General features: G+C 36.1%; 2 protein-coding genes across 2 annotated transcripts; one reads left to right on the top strand and one right to left on the bottom strand.

Annotated features, from left to right (window-relative positions):
- Positions 1-547: 547 nt before the first annotated feature.
- LOC111471032 (squalene monooxygenase-like) lies at positions 548-6,636 on the top strand. Its single transcript, XM_023116714.1, has 8 exons — positions 548-889; positions 3,125-3,236; positions 3,318-3,492; positions 4,405-4,573; positions 4,663-4,881; positions 5,491-5,766; positions 5,851-6,129; positions 6,224-6,636. The coding sequence occupies exons 1-8, from the start codon at positions 650-652 to the stop codon at positions 6,326-6,328; spliced, it is 1,575 nt and encodes a 524-aa protein (XP_022972482.1). The 5' UTR covers positions 548-649; the 3' UTR covers positions 6,329-6,636.
- Positions 6,637-8,704: 2,068 nt separating this feature from the next.
- LOC111471033 (DUF21 domain-containing protein At2g14520-like) lies at positions 8,705-14,123 on the bottom strand. The gene is made up of 11 exons (XM_023116715.1): positions 13,745-14,123; positions 11,883-11,959; positions 11,696-11,779; positions 11,353-11,466; positions 11,181-11,267; positions 10,937-11,076; positions 10,750-10,837; positions 9,736-9,809; positions 9,523-9,647; positions 9,159-9,424; positions 8,705-9,075 (listed from the first exon to the last, which is right to left on the bottom strand). Exons 1-11 carry the CDS (start codon positions 13,920-13,922, stop codon positions 9,031-9,033), a joined length of 1,278 nt encoding a protein of 425 aa, XP_022972483.1. The 5' UTR covers positions 13,923-14,123; the 3' UTR covers positions 8,705-9,030.
- Positions 14,124-15,065: the final 942 nt, after the last annotated feature.

The raw sequence follows: 15,065 nt of genomic DNA, 5'->3' as shown, positions 1-15,065 counted from the left end.
AAAAAAAAAATATATATATATATAAATCAAAATGGTTGAAATTAATATCTAATATAATGACAAGAGTCCATATAGCCCGCATAAACGTCACTCCTCACATTATCATAATTTGATTTACAGTAGGTGAAATGATCAATCGAGAGCATAACTAAGATTCTTAAACCTCGAGATTCTGAGGAGCACTATGGTAAAGTGTTGAATAGTCATAGGTCGAGACTGTTCAATGTTACCAGCTCTGTTGTGAGCGTTGTGGCTAATATTGCTAATTTCTCTGATTTTAATTTGTCCGAACAAAACTTAAAGTGATTTTAACTATAACGAGTTAAAAAATAAAGCACGAGTCTCATTCATAAGACCCGAAACCATTTACTTCGTTTTTAATATTTTTCTCGAGAAATCATGACCGAAGTATGGTTCGAGTCTCGTCAAATAATTACAATTTTAAATTAATCAAATAATTAAAACTAAAAAAAAAAAGAAAAAAGAATAATAATTTGTATATTTCACGCAAAGCATCACAAAAATGTTGCCAAAGGCAAAGGCCTTTTGTCTATAAATCCCTAAATCCCCTTTTTCTCTCTCACATGTTCGTTCTCTTCCGCCCTTTCTCTCTCTTCTTTCCTTCGTTTCTCTCTCCTTCTCTGCAACAATGGAGTTCCTATCTGCGGCTCTCCTCGGCCTTCTATTGGCTTCCATCCTTCCTCTCTTTTTCTTCTTTTCTTTCAGAGACGGAATCAAACACGACGGCGACAACAACACCACCACCGTAATCGATTCGAAGATTCCGTCGGGAAATGACGTCCGTCACGCCGAATCCTCTGACGATTTTGACGTCATCGTCGTCGGCGCTGGTGTTGCCGGCGCCGCCCTAGCTTATACTCTCGCCAAGGTCAGTTCATCTGAATCTCTCTCTCATTTCCCCTTCGGAGATTTTGAATTTCGAATAATTTTTTGTAGATTTTTTTAATTTTAATTGAATCTGAATTTAACTCTTATGCTGTGCTGGCTTTTTTTTTTTCTTTTTCTTTTTCTTTTTCTTTTTCTTTTCAATTAAATTTATATTTTCCAGGCTTTTGTTTTTGTCTGGATTTTGGAAAAAGTAGTTTTTTTTTTAATCATGATTTTGTATTTTCTCAATTTTAAATATATATTTTTTATTTTTAAAAATTTTAAATAAAACAAAAATAATATTGGTTCAATCAAATAATTTAATTTTATAAAAATATCGATGAATGTTCGTTGAATTTTTTCGATAGATATAAAAAATGCATAAAATATTTAAATTAATAAACAAACCGTTTATCTTTTTTAAAAAGAATAAAATTCGTTGATTAATATTAGATATATAATATAAACTAATGAAAATTTGGATAACAATTAAATTTTATTGTCGAAATTAAATTATATATATATATATATATAATTTAAGAAAATTTGGAGTTTTGNTTTGTTTTTTTTTTTTTTTTTTTTTTTTTTTTTTTTTTTTTTTTTTTTTTTTTTTTTGTTTAGTTTCTAACATTGTAAGTTTTTTTATTTAATTTTTAAATATTTTAGGATTTAAGAATAAAACAAAATACTTAATTTATAAGGTTTCTCACAATTTTTATATTTTTTAATTAGATAATAATTTAGAGAATTCTTATCAAAATTTATGATTTTCAACTTAAAAAAATTAAAAAAAAATTTAAAGGACGAAATTATGATCAGTTGAATCGAATGAAATTCTTTTTTATTTTTAATTTTTGGAAGAATGTAATGAGAATTTTAACTAAAAAACAAATAATAATAATAATAATAAATAAATAAATAAATAATTTTGAATAATAATTAAAAAGTTCCACTACTAGCCAGCTAACAACCAATTTCTGGTATTTATAAAATTTCAAATAATGAAACATCACATCAAATTAAAAAATAAAAATACATTTATTTGTAAATTTCATTAATAAAATAAATTATTCAATATTTGTTTTATTGGTATAATATTATTATTTGAGATTTTTTTTTTTTTTTTATTGCGTATATATTTTGGCTATTCAGACAGGAAAATGGGAAGCGGTGTGTCTTTTTAAAATAAATAAAATTTGAAAAATAATATATATTTAGCTGTATTTTTTTTAGTATATTAATTATTATCATATTTATGTATGGGTTATTATATATGGAGTAATTGGCAAGTTTAATAAAATTAGTTAATTATTTAATGGATTTAGAAATTGACTTTTTCTTTGATTTATTACAATAATTAGAATTTATGTTGGTGATTGGGAGAAGAGGGGTTGGTAGGTTTGATTATTATTTATTATTTATTTATTTTTGTATGTTTTTAATTTTTTTTTATTTTTAATATTTGAATTGAAATGGCTAATATTAAAACATATTTTTTTTAGTTTAATAAAATGAATTAGTGATTTTGAAAATGATTATTTGTTACTTGTATATTGAATTATATTTGGGTTGACTAATAAAACAAATTATCACAGGTGTATATATATACATGTATATATACATACACACATGCACACACTTAAAGGCTGGTGTGCTAAACTGAACATAATTCAGTAGTAATTGATATTTCTTTTTTTCCGTATCAGAATTCAATTTCTCGCACTTGAACAATAGTGGTAGTTCATTGTCAAAGTGAGTTTAGCCCATTGATAAACTGATAAAATTTGAGCTTTGATCTAATTCAACTTATGACACATGGGCTAGGACGCAATACCTACACATACATGTCATCTCGGTACTATCTCGGAAAAACCCATTTCAAAGAAAGTCGTTCAAGATACTCGTTTTGAAACGCTCGCCCTCTGTGACACACATGTCACAGGCTAACTCGCTTCGACCACACGACATAGGGGTAGTCGAGAGTTGACACCATGCCTCGTATATCATAAATTCCTCAATGACACACACGTGTCATAGGCTAGCTCACTTAGACCACACGACATAAGGGTAGCTCTTATGTCATAAATTTTGAGGCATTTTTAATATTTCTGAGACGGTGGGCTGTAGGGAGCTGTCAATTTATTTTGGTGATAGCGTTATGGTTGTTAAGGAATTAATAAAAATAAATTAAAAAAAGGGAGAATCATACTAATCAGATGGCATTGGTTCGTTGCAGGATGGACGAAAAGTGCATGTAATTGAAAGAGACTTGTCGGAGCCGGAGAGAATCGTCGGAGAATTGCTTCAACCCGGCGGCTATTTGAAGCTCATCGAGTTAGGGCTTGAAGGTAACCCTAATTTCCCGATTTTCGTACATTTCTCATCTTCTCGTTCTTATAATTAGTTATATTGTGTGTGTGTGGCCACAGACAGTCTGAAGGGGATCGATGCTCAGCAGGTGTTTGGTTATGCGCTCTTCAAAGACGGAAACCACACCAGATTGGCTTATCCTTTGGACAAATTTGATTCCAATATTTCTGGGAGAAGCTTTCACAATGGCCGATTCATTCAGAGGTTAAGGCAAAAGGCTGCTGCTCTTTCCAAGTAACCTACTCAATCACCCCTTTTCTTTAACATTCTTCTTGCTTTATAGCCCCATATCTTGTTTCCAGGGTGTTAAGATTCTGGTTTCTGACATAGTTTAGTTCATAAATCTGTTCTATTTTTGGTTCTTGATATTTTGAATTGCCAATTACTGTTTCTCTGCTCTTAAGAAATGATCCATCCAAGCTTTTGTTGAAGCAAAAACCCTTGAATCGATGAAATTAGATCAACCAAGAGATAAAGGCTAATTAGATTAGCTCTTAAAATCTCTATAAACAAGATTTGAAACATTGTTCTAAATTTAGTCCCTCTACAATCAAATATGTTCATGTTCAAGGCTTGATTGAATGACTCTGATGCAATCTATCACAAGAATTGTTTGAAACTTCTGATACTCGAATTTCTGAGGGAGAAAATCTCAATTTGAGACATGAATTTCATCATCAAAATCTCTTTTATAATTTGTAGGTATTTATAGTCTCTCCACGAAAGAAACTTTCAACCCTTCAAATGTTAGTGGCCATAATTTACACCCACTCCACAAAAAAAAAAAAAAAGAGTCACTCACCCTTTTCATAAAGTTTTCTAACAACTTGTCAATCAAGTGCAATTTATAGCAACTTCATCCGCTAGTGCAACCGTGCAAATATTCACCTTCGAACCTCTAAATGGTCCTTCCTCAATTTAATTAACTTGTAACACATTAAATAATGGTTGAACTGAGTTTATCTAATTTTATAGATGAAGAATGAATACTTGTTGAATCTTCTTAGCCTTGAATCGTGTAATAGATCCAGTTAGAACATTTGGAACACCGTGATCCTTATCAAATTTGCTCATTGTTTTCATTTTGTCGCCTAATATATGCATAGTTTGGTTCATCAATCTGTTTCTATTTTGATATTTTCTCAGTGTAAAACTGGAACAAGGGACTGTAACTTCCATAGTTGAAGAAGATGGGAATGTGAAAGGTGTGCAATATAAAACCAAGAATGGCCAAGAGTTGACATCTTATGCTCCCCTCACCATTGTTTGTGATGGCGGCTTTTCGAATTTGCGTCGCAACCTCTGCAAACCTCAGGTAATTAGTTTGGAATGTATTGGTGAAGTAAACAAGTTCCCCGTTGTTGTTGATGTTCACTGAAAACATTGTTGTGACCTTTCCTGTAGATTGATATTCCCTCATGCTTTGTTGGTTTGGTCCTGGAGAACTGTAAGCTGCCCCTTGAAAATCATGGACATGTTGTGCTTGCTGACCCATCGCCTATCTTGTTATACCGGATTAGCAGCACGGAGATACGCTGCTTAGTCGATATCCCCGGCCAAAAGGTGCCTTCTGTGGCTAACGGTGACATGGCACGCTACTTGAAAACCGTTGTGGCTCCTCAGGTACCTTTACACGTCGATTTCTCTTGCTAGTTTCTCAACTTGGGTATGATTTTGTGAGATCTCACATCGGTTGAGGAGGAAAACGAAACATTCTTTATAAGGGTGTGCAAACCTCTCCCTAGAAGACGCGTTTTAAAAATCTTGAGGGGAAAACAATATTTTTTAGTGGTGGGCTTGGGCAGTTACAAATGGTATCAGAGTCAGACGTCAAACGATGTGTAAGCAAGGAGGCTAAGACCCGAAGGGGGGTGGACAGAGGCACTGTGCTAGCAAGGATGTTGGGCCCTAAAGGGGGTGGATTTGGGGGTCTCATATCGATTGGAGAAGGGAACGAGTGCCAGAGAGGACGCTGGGCCCTGAAGGGGGGTGGATTGTGAGATCCCACATCGGTTAGGAAGGAGAATGAAACATTCTTTATAAGGGTGTGCAAACCTCTCTCTAGAAGACGCGTTTTAAAAATTTTGAAGGGAAGTTTGAAAGGAAAGTCTAAAGAGGACAATATTTGTTAGCAGTGGGCTTAGGCGGTTACAGATTTGGTTGTTTTGGCACCTAGAATTGCAAGAATCTGTTCTTTTGGCTTGCTTGTTGATTAAGAACTTTGTATTCCAGCTCCCGCCGGAGTTGCAGACCGCCTTCATAGCTTCAGTTGAGAACGGAAACATAAAAAGCACAACAAACAGAAGCATGCCAGCAGCCCCACATCCCACACCAGGAGCACTTCTCTTGGGTGATGCATTCAACATGCGACATCCTTTAACCGGTGGAGGTATGACCGTTGCTCTTGCCGATATCGTCGTGCTACGAGACCTACTTCGACCCCTTTCAAATTTGAACGATGCCGATGCCTTGTGCAACTATCTCGAATCCTTCTACACATTGCGAAAGGTATCATCGACATTCCAATAGAGTTACCTCGATATACACTCGAGCTTTCTTACACTAATGATGCCTCTTATTCATCCTTTCCAGCCAGTGGCATCTACAATAAACACATTGGCAGGTGCCTTATACCAAGTGTTTTGTGCATCACCCGACCCGGCCAGGAAGGAAATGCGCGAAGCTTGTTTCGACTATTTGAGTCTAGGAGGTGTGTTTTCCTCTGGACCAGTGTCTCTTCTTTCCGGTCTCAACCCGCGCCCATTAAGCCTGTTCTGTCACTTCTTTGCTGTGGCTATATACGGTGTCACTCGGTTGCTAATCCCATTCCCTTCGCCTAAGCGTATATGGATCGGAGTTCGGTTGATTACGGTACACATTTCTTGTCATCTGCATATCAACTTACATTCTCCATGAGCATTTTCTAACTCGTTTGTCGATTATATCTCGACTTTGAATACCACAGGGAGCAGCAGGCATAATTTTTCCCATAATCAAGGCTGAAGGAGTGAGGCAAATGTTCTTTCCTGCAACAATGCCTGCATACTACAGAGCCCCTCCTATGCAGTGAAAGCAAGGGAAAAGGTAACTCAAAATACGATTATGGTACTTAGTAGTATGTTTCCCAAAGCACAAAGAATTGAATGGGGAAACGCTACTGATAGGAAAATGAAATGAAATGTAGAATTTATCCCTTAAAACATAAACTACATGATTTTTTTTGTCCACTCTTCTCTCGTTCTGTCTCTGTTTGGGAACAAAATTTCCTTCAAACTTAGGTTTTGTTTAGAGAATTCTTTAACAAGCGCTGTTACCCCTACTGCTATGGTACATATTTGAGGGAAATAAAGTTAGAAGCCCGTGTGTTCTTGTTTCGAATGCCCTGTCTTTTGCAACGGTAGGTTCTATTATAATTGAATGTCCCGGTTAGAAGCCGGTGTGTTTTTGTTTCAAATGTCTTGTCTTCTGAAATTGTAGGTTATTGTAATCGAATGCCCCAATTAGAAGCCAGTGTGTCTTTGTTTCGAATGTTCCGTCTTCTACAATTGTAGGTTATTATAAACAAATGTTCCAATTAGAAGCCAATGTGTTTTTGTTTCCAATGTCCCGTCTTCTGCAATTGTAGGCTCTATTACAATCGAATGTCCTGTCTTCTACAACTATAGGTTCTATTATAATCGAATGTCTCGGTTAGAAGGCAGTGTGTTTTTGTTTTGAATGTCCCGTCTTCTGCAACTGTAGGTTCTATTATAATTGAATGTCACGGTTAGAAGCCGGTGTGTTTTTGTTTCAAATGTCTTGTCTTCTGAAATTGTAGGTTATTGTAATCGAATGCCCCAATTAGAAGCCAGTGTGTCTTTGTTTCGAATGTTCCGTCTTCTACAATTGTAGGTTATTATAAACAAATGTTCCAATTAGAAGCCAATGTGTTTTTGTTTCCAATGTCCCGTCTTCTGCAATTGTAGGCTCTATTACAATCGAATGTCCTGTCTTCTACAACTATTTCCAATGTCCCGTCTTCTGCAATTGTAGGCTCTATTACAATCGAATGTCCTGTCTTCTACAACTATAGGTTCTATTATAATCGAATGTCTCGGTTAGAAGGCAGTGTGTTTTTGTTTTGAATGTCCCGNTCTTGTCTTCTGAAATTGTAGGTTATTGTAATCGCGGTTAGAAGCCGGTGTGTTTTTGTTTCAAATGTCTTGTCTTCTGAAATTGTAGGTTATTGTAATCGAATGCCCCAATTAGAAGCCAGTGTGTCTTTGTTTCGAATGTTCCGTCTTCTACAATTGTAGGTTATTATAAACAAATGTTCCAATTAGAAGCCAATGTGTTTTTGTTTCCAATGTCCCGTCTTCTGCAATTGTAGGCTCTATTACAATCGAATGTCCTGTCTTCTACAACTATTTCCAATGTCCCGTCTTCTGCAATTGTAGGCTCTATTACAATCGAATGTCCTGTCTTCTACAACTATAGGTTCTATTATAATCGAATGTCTCGGTTAGAAGGCAGTGTGTTTTTGTTTTGAATGTCTCGTCTTCTGCAACTGTAGGTTCTATTATAATTGAATGTCACGGTTAGAAGCCGGTGTGTTTTTGTTTCAAATGTCCTGTCTTCTAAAATTGTAGGTTATTGTAATCGAATGCCCCAGTTAGAAGCCAGTGTGTCTTTGTTTCGAATGTTCCGTCTTCTGCAATTGTAGGTTATTATAAACGAATGTTCCAATTAGAAGCCAATGTGTTTTTGTTTCCAATGTCCCGTCTTCTACAATTGTAGGCTCTATTACAATCAAATGTCTTGTCTTCTACAACTATAGGTTCTATTATAATCGAATGTCCCAGTTAGAAGGCAGTGTGTTTTTGTTTTGAATGTCCCGTCTTTTGCAACTGTAGGTTCTATTATAATCGAATGTCCTGATTAGAAGCCAGTGTGTTTTGTTTTGAATGTCCCGTCTTCTACAACTATAGGTTCTATTATAATCGAATGTCCCATTTTGAAGCCAGTGTGTTTTTGTTTTGAATGTCTCGTCTACAACAACGGTAGGTTCTATTACAATCAAATGCCCTAGTTAAAAGTTGTTTTTTGTTTCAAATGTCCCGTCTTCTGCAACTGCAAGTTATATTATAACGTGGAGATTACAAATATCCTCACTTCACGCTCCATATCACCTTCAAGAAATCACAACTATGGCTAACCTTCATGAAATCACAACTATGGCTACTTCTAAGCGCACGGCAATAATCATTGCTTGGTTTACCCAAATAAAGTAACCCTCAAAACAGGCCAAAAATTTGTCCCTCGTCACAACAATTTACTAAGAAACCCTATGGAATAACATCAGAATCATCGCTCGACGTTGAGGAGTCTTGTGGTAGTGTTGAGATGCTATGCACATCTTAACGTCGATTATAAGTTACGAATTAAGTAAAGGAGCTAGATTAGAACAAAGTTAAACCGAGCACAAATGGGAACTTAACCATAGTTGAGTAGCACATCCAACAAAAATTCTTCAAAGTTGGCTATATACAATCTGAAAATTTGTGTTTCCCCTTCTTCCTACTTTGAGATTATCTTTCAGCTCTTAAGCGTCTAACAAACTCATTCTCTGGTGGTACTACTACGACACAAACTTCTCTACTTCTTAACTCTCAAAAGCTTCGATTCGAGTTTTATGGGTTCGAAATCTATTAAGAACATCAACAAATTTAACAAATATTTTCGTGATTACCTATGTGTGCATAAAATAACGAACTATTCCTCGATTAATCACTATCAGGAGTCCTCATAATGATGATCAGTCTCGTCGAAGATCTCCTCCTGTGAAAAAAATGTCAACATGAAAAAACAGTCCTGTGTCGAAAACTAACAACTATATTATGTGTAGAATGAGCAGTTAGTACCTGCAAAAGTTCTTCAATGACATCTTCCATCGTTATGACACCGACAGCTTCTTCTTCCTCAGCAAGCTTAGGAAGAGGGCTTCCATCTATCTGCAGGATATCAGAGTACATATCCTTTGTCCATTTCTTGCTTCTAGAGCCACTCCGGAATGAATTGTTTGTGGTGGGAAAGCTTTTCCACTTCTGAAGTGGTCTCTTGTTCTTCAAAGTTTTTTCTTGTGGGGGCTTTTCACCATCCACATCAATTTTAACATCTCTCTGGGAATCTATTTGAGATAGCATTTCAATTAATATAATACCATCAAAACCAGATTCTGAAACCCGAACAGCCTAATCCGTGAATAACGAACACAGAGGCACGTACCGTCGCCCAGTTTGTCATCAGCTTTTCCGTTCATTTTGTTGCACTGTTTAACAACAATGGCCATGTGGCTATGACCTTTCTGGAACTCATTCAAAATGTCATATAATGGCATAGTTTCAGGAACCCTGTAACAGAATTATCTAAGATCAGAGTGACACTAGAATTTGAACGGTCGAATCTGAAACAAGAATGTTTTTTCTGCGACCGACTTACCGAGGAATCCTTCGAATGGTCACACTCTTTACTGGAACTTCATCGTCTGGGTGGATTGTAAGCAAATTTTTAACCTAATACATGAAAACAAAAGTATTAAAAGAAAGGGAAAATGACCTTTTGCTAGGGAGGATAGCTGCATTACGGAAAAGGTGGAGACTAAAGAATACAGATATGGTTGGGATGTTAATTGAAATTTGCCAAAGAGTGTGCTTGTTGGTAGATAAAAATGGGAGTAAAGCCTCCAGCTTAGCATCAAAGTGAATAGGTAAAATGGATATTCATAAAATCTACATAAGTTTTGCAGAGGCCAAAACCAATCACAAATTTGTTCGACAAAAGCTTGAAGTTTTGTCACTGTATATACGAAAGTAAATTATACTGTTCTACTGATGTATTTTGACCGAACATAAAAACAAAATATTATTCCAGAATTTTCACTTTTGATCCTTGAATCGGATACTAATTACTCATAAATCGTGAGATCCCATCTTAGTTATCTTGGGCGTTGAAACCTCTCCCTAGCAGATGTGTTTTAAAAATCTTGAGGGAAAGCCCGAAAGGTAAAGCCCAAAAAGGAAATATCTACTAGCGGTGGGCTTGGGCTGTTACAAATGGTATCAAAGTCAAACACCGAGCGATGTGCCAGCAAGGAGGTTGAGTCCCGAAGGGAGTGGACAAGAGGCATTGTGCCAGCAAGGACGTTGAGCCCCAAAGGGGGTGGATTGGGGGGTCCCACATCGATTGGAGAAGGGAACGAGTGCCAGCGAGGATGTTGGGTCCCGAATGGGGATGAATTGTGAGATCTCACATCGGTTGAGGAGTAGAACGAAGCATTCTTTATAAGGGTGTGAAACCCTCTCCCTAGGAGAAGCATTTTAAAAACCTTGAGGGGAAGCCTAAAAAAGACAATATTTACTAGCGGTGGGCTTGGGTACTTTCATAAGTACAAGAATTCAGGTCATGGGATATATTGAGATCATAATTTGACGGTGAGATGATTAACAAGTTTACCAGGATAAGACCAATAATGTTGGTTTCTTCTTCATAATAGACTGGCACCCTGCTATGCCCTTTCTCCAGAATTTGATTCATCAAAGTCCTGCGCAATATAACAAGTACTTCAGAAACTACAAATTAGAAGTACCCTATTAGTAGGAAGATGAGTTATTTGTTGTCTTATTTTCAACATGCATATTACCTATCGAGCTTTGCATTAATATCAATAGCAAAAGTTTCAGATATAGGAGTCATGGCATCACTAGCTGTCTTCTCACTCAGTTCAAGTGCTCCAGCAATAATAGTGGTTTCATCGTGTGTCAATTCTCCACCCTTTCCAGCCTATTACAGGGTAACCTTAGACATTAGAGCAGAAAAGAGAAGCAAAGTACACATAAGATTCAAAAGAAACAATTAAACAAAAGGCATTAAACCCTTGTATATACCTCATTACCGTGCAAATTGACGAGTGTTTTCAGCTCAGCTCTTCGGAAAAGAGCCACACGCCCATGACCCAGTAGAACGTCTAGTAGCTGGAAATCACATTTAACATAACTAAGGAACCATTTTGAACAATAATGTAGTAAATTTATGTAACCCAAGTCCTCAAATGTCTACCTTACTGATTGGATATGCAACAGGGAAGCAAATCCAGACAAGAACACGGACAAAAGGAGCAACCGTTGATCCAATCGCTAAACCATACCGAGAGCAAACAGATTGTGGTATAATCTGTACATCAAGTAAATAGATTGCTAATCATAAAATTTACCCCTTAAATTTGGTACCAGCTGAAACATGTGAACTCTGGTTAATTGTCTACAGTATGAATCAACGACACCGTTGAAATCCATAATCGCAGGCCAATCCTCGAGTGAGCTTACAAATAATTATCGATATAAAAGATGAACAAATCGGAACTTGGAAAAGAAAAAACCATTTCCCAGATAATTGCTCTAACCTCGCCAAATAGAAGAATCAAGGTCACCGAGATTAGGATAGCACCCCAAGCTGTAACCAGACTGTCAAGGAATATAGGAAGTGCCTGCACGAACAATTATATCAAATATTGAACAATTTTTTCCCTGAATTTACTGTTTCTGGTCAATCATCTTCATACTTATCCACTATATCTCAATAAAATGTACCTCCATGGCTGCCGCATTGCATATCAGTAAGGTGCAGAGCAATAAATGCTGGTTTTTTACTACTGGCAATATCTTTGCTGTACAAAACCAATTGAATTAGTAAGGAGATGTTTTAATCACAATACCAGACTCACATTGAAGTTCAAAGACAAAAGCATTACAAAGAGATAAGAGGGTCATCAGAATTCAGAAGTACAGAAGTAAAAGTCACGTTTCTCTGAACCATCAACATTTAGAATGGTAGCTGATGCCTTATATTGTAACAGCCTAAGCCCACCGCTAGCAGATATTGTCCGCTTTAGCCTGTTACGTATCACTATCAGCCTCACGATTTTAAAACGCGTATGTTAAGGAGAGGTTTCCACACCCTTATAAGGAATGCCTCGTTCCCCTCTCCAACTGACGTGGGATCTCACAATATAGATTGAGCTCTTGAATTCGCAACAAGCATTGTTTTTGTAAAGACTTTTGAAGCTTGTCAACGACAACTATATTGCTCAAATAAGATTCGGTCAATATAAGTTCCCTAGAATTTCATTTTCAATAAGGTCAATATAAGTTGAAGAAACAAACCATTTCTAAAGATCTTAGGCTGAGATCTCTTATCATAAGTTCACACACTTAAATGTCAATGTCCTTTTTATGGTAACACAATCCTACAGTAACTTGGAGGATTGGTCATTTTAGTGATAAATTAATTCACGTCTCAAATGTCAAAGAAAATTTTAATTGTTCCCTCATTTAGTACCGTTCCTTAAAGATCGGAGGTTCGAATCCCCCCACCATTACCCTCATTTGTAAAGTATTATTGTCAAGGGAAAGAACAAAACAAAACTCAATACACCAATAACTTTAGCCGGATAGAACAATACAAAGACTTTCTGAAACAAAAAGAAGAAAGTCCCTTGCACGTTAGGGTCTAAGATCTTAAAAAGTCATGAACATCCCAAACCAGTACGTAACTTACCAGCTACAGTTTGACACTGTTACATTTTGTCGATTTATACATCGTTTAATAGGACAGGGAACTTATAGAAAGCACATTGAAAAGACGTCATACTAAACCTTTCTTTGACCCAAGCCAGCAATGGAGATAGAAATGAAGACACAAAACAGAACAATAAAACTATCAGGTTTCTCATGGCAACTCTTCGCTGCTTCAAGGTAGCACTTGAAAATAGAAACTCTCCCTAACATTCGCGTTTTAAAAACCTTGAGGGAAAGCCCGAAAGGGAAAACCCAAAGATATTGGCTAGAGGTGGGGTTAGACAAATACAAATGGTATCAGAACTAGACACGGGGCGATGTGTCAGCAAAGAGGCTGAGCCCGAACGGGGTGGACATGAGGCAGTGTGCCAGCAAGGTCAAGGTCGCTGGACCTCGATGGGATGGATTTGGGAGGTCCTATGGAACAAGTGCCAGCAAAGACGCAGGATTCGAAGGGGTGGATTATGAGAACTCACATCGGTTCGAAACAGCGTAGGAGAAGCCAAACGGAAAATCCAGAACAATATATGCTAGCGGAGGACTTCCACCCCGCCGTTACAATAACCCAAAACAGATTCAAATGATTCCATCGGCGAAGAATCCGAAGGTCGACTAAGGAAAACAGGGGAAGTCTCAAATGGATTCAAGGTAAACAACATAACATACTCAATTAAAAAGAGGGGAAAAGGGGAATAACAAATAAGATTAACATAAGAATTAGTAACTCTGAAGTAGTCGCCAAGAAAAAGAGAGGAAACAAAAGCAAATTGAAAAAGGTACGGCGATCAGCCCCACACAATAAATGGATAAAAGGATAAAATAACAATCAAAGCAGAGCAAAGAACAATCAAAGAGTAAAAGAAAAAGGAAGTTACCGGCGTGCTTGCGATCCTTAGGGGTGCCGGACCTAGCAAGTACTTCGAGATCGACGAGGCTCATGGACATGAGGCCGAGGGTAAGGCCAGACATTAAGCCGGCAAAGATGACCAAGAGGACGATGATGAGTATATGGATGAAGAAATTAGGGGTGCAGCATTCGTATTCGACGGCCATTCAATCCGGCCGGCGTTGAGTTCAAAATTATGGAAGTTTGAGGGCGGGGTTTCAGTTACAGAGGCCGGCGGTGAACCTGTGGGCGGTGGAGAAGGTCCATTAGCGAAACAGTTGCAGAAAAAGAAGAGAGAGAAGTGAACGTGTACAGTACAGAGAAAGAGAGACGAAGAAGGTGATGATGGGGATAGGGGAGGGAGAAGGGAAGCGGCTATATGTAATTAATACTTTATTAGGGACCTAACTGCAATAATAAATTATTATTATTATTATTATTATTTAATAATTCTAATTTTTTCTTTTTTTTTAGTCTCAAAATATCCAATAGTGAGAAGTTTTTTTAAATAAATTTCTAAATATTAAAATATTTCGAATTCAATATTATTTAAATTTAAGAAGTTATTGTTGGATGAAAGTCTTATAGTATTTATAATTAAAAAATATTATCTCTATTGAGGAAGCCCAAAACAAATCTATGAGAGCTCACTTAAACTGGACAATATCATATCATTGTGGAGAGTCGTATTCATCTAACATAGTGTCAGAGTCATGCCATTAAGTTTAACTCTATATTACGGCCAAATATTATATGTATTTATATAAATTAATTTTAAGTAAAATACTATTATTATTATTATTATTTCAAATAAGGGATGAAATAAAAACATTCTCTAACTAATTATTAGGGAAAAAGTTAGTTTATTTTCCAAAATTGTGTTGATTTTTAATTTTTACCCAAAGTATTAATAAGTTGAATATTTATAATTTTAGGAATTTTACCCTCCATTGTCTTTTTCCACATCATTCCTTCTCTTTCTACTTTACATTTTAAGAGGATAAATAAAGCAATCCACGTGGCATGTATTATTGATAAAATGGATAATTACAAAATTCTCCTTCACGATTTTTTTTTTAATTAAATTTCATTAAATTTAATATAAAAAAGATCATTTTTTTATTAGTTGGGCGTCGGGATGTTTTTTTAATTATTTTTAAAAACCATATTTATCTACGAATCAGTATCGGTTTTAATATGATTATAAACGTTAAATATTCTTAACATTCATTGTAACCTTATTTTTAAATTAGTTGGGTTGATCTGACCAAAAAAAATATTAACCTATGAACTGACCTAAAATTTCAGTT

Source organism: Cucurbita maxima, unplaced genomic scaffold (genome assembly GCF_002738345.1).
Source record: "Cucurbita maxima cultivar Rimu unplaced genomic scaffold, Cmax_1.0 Cma_Scf00048, whole genome shotgun sequence".
Taxonomy (NCBI): Eukaryota; Viridiplantae; Streptophyta; class Magnoliopsida; order Cucurbitales; family Cucurbitaceae; genus Cucurbita; species Cucurbita maxima.
This window is presented reverse-complemented; position numbering and strand designations above follow the sequence as displayed.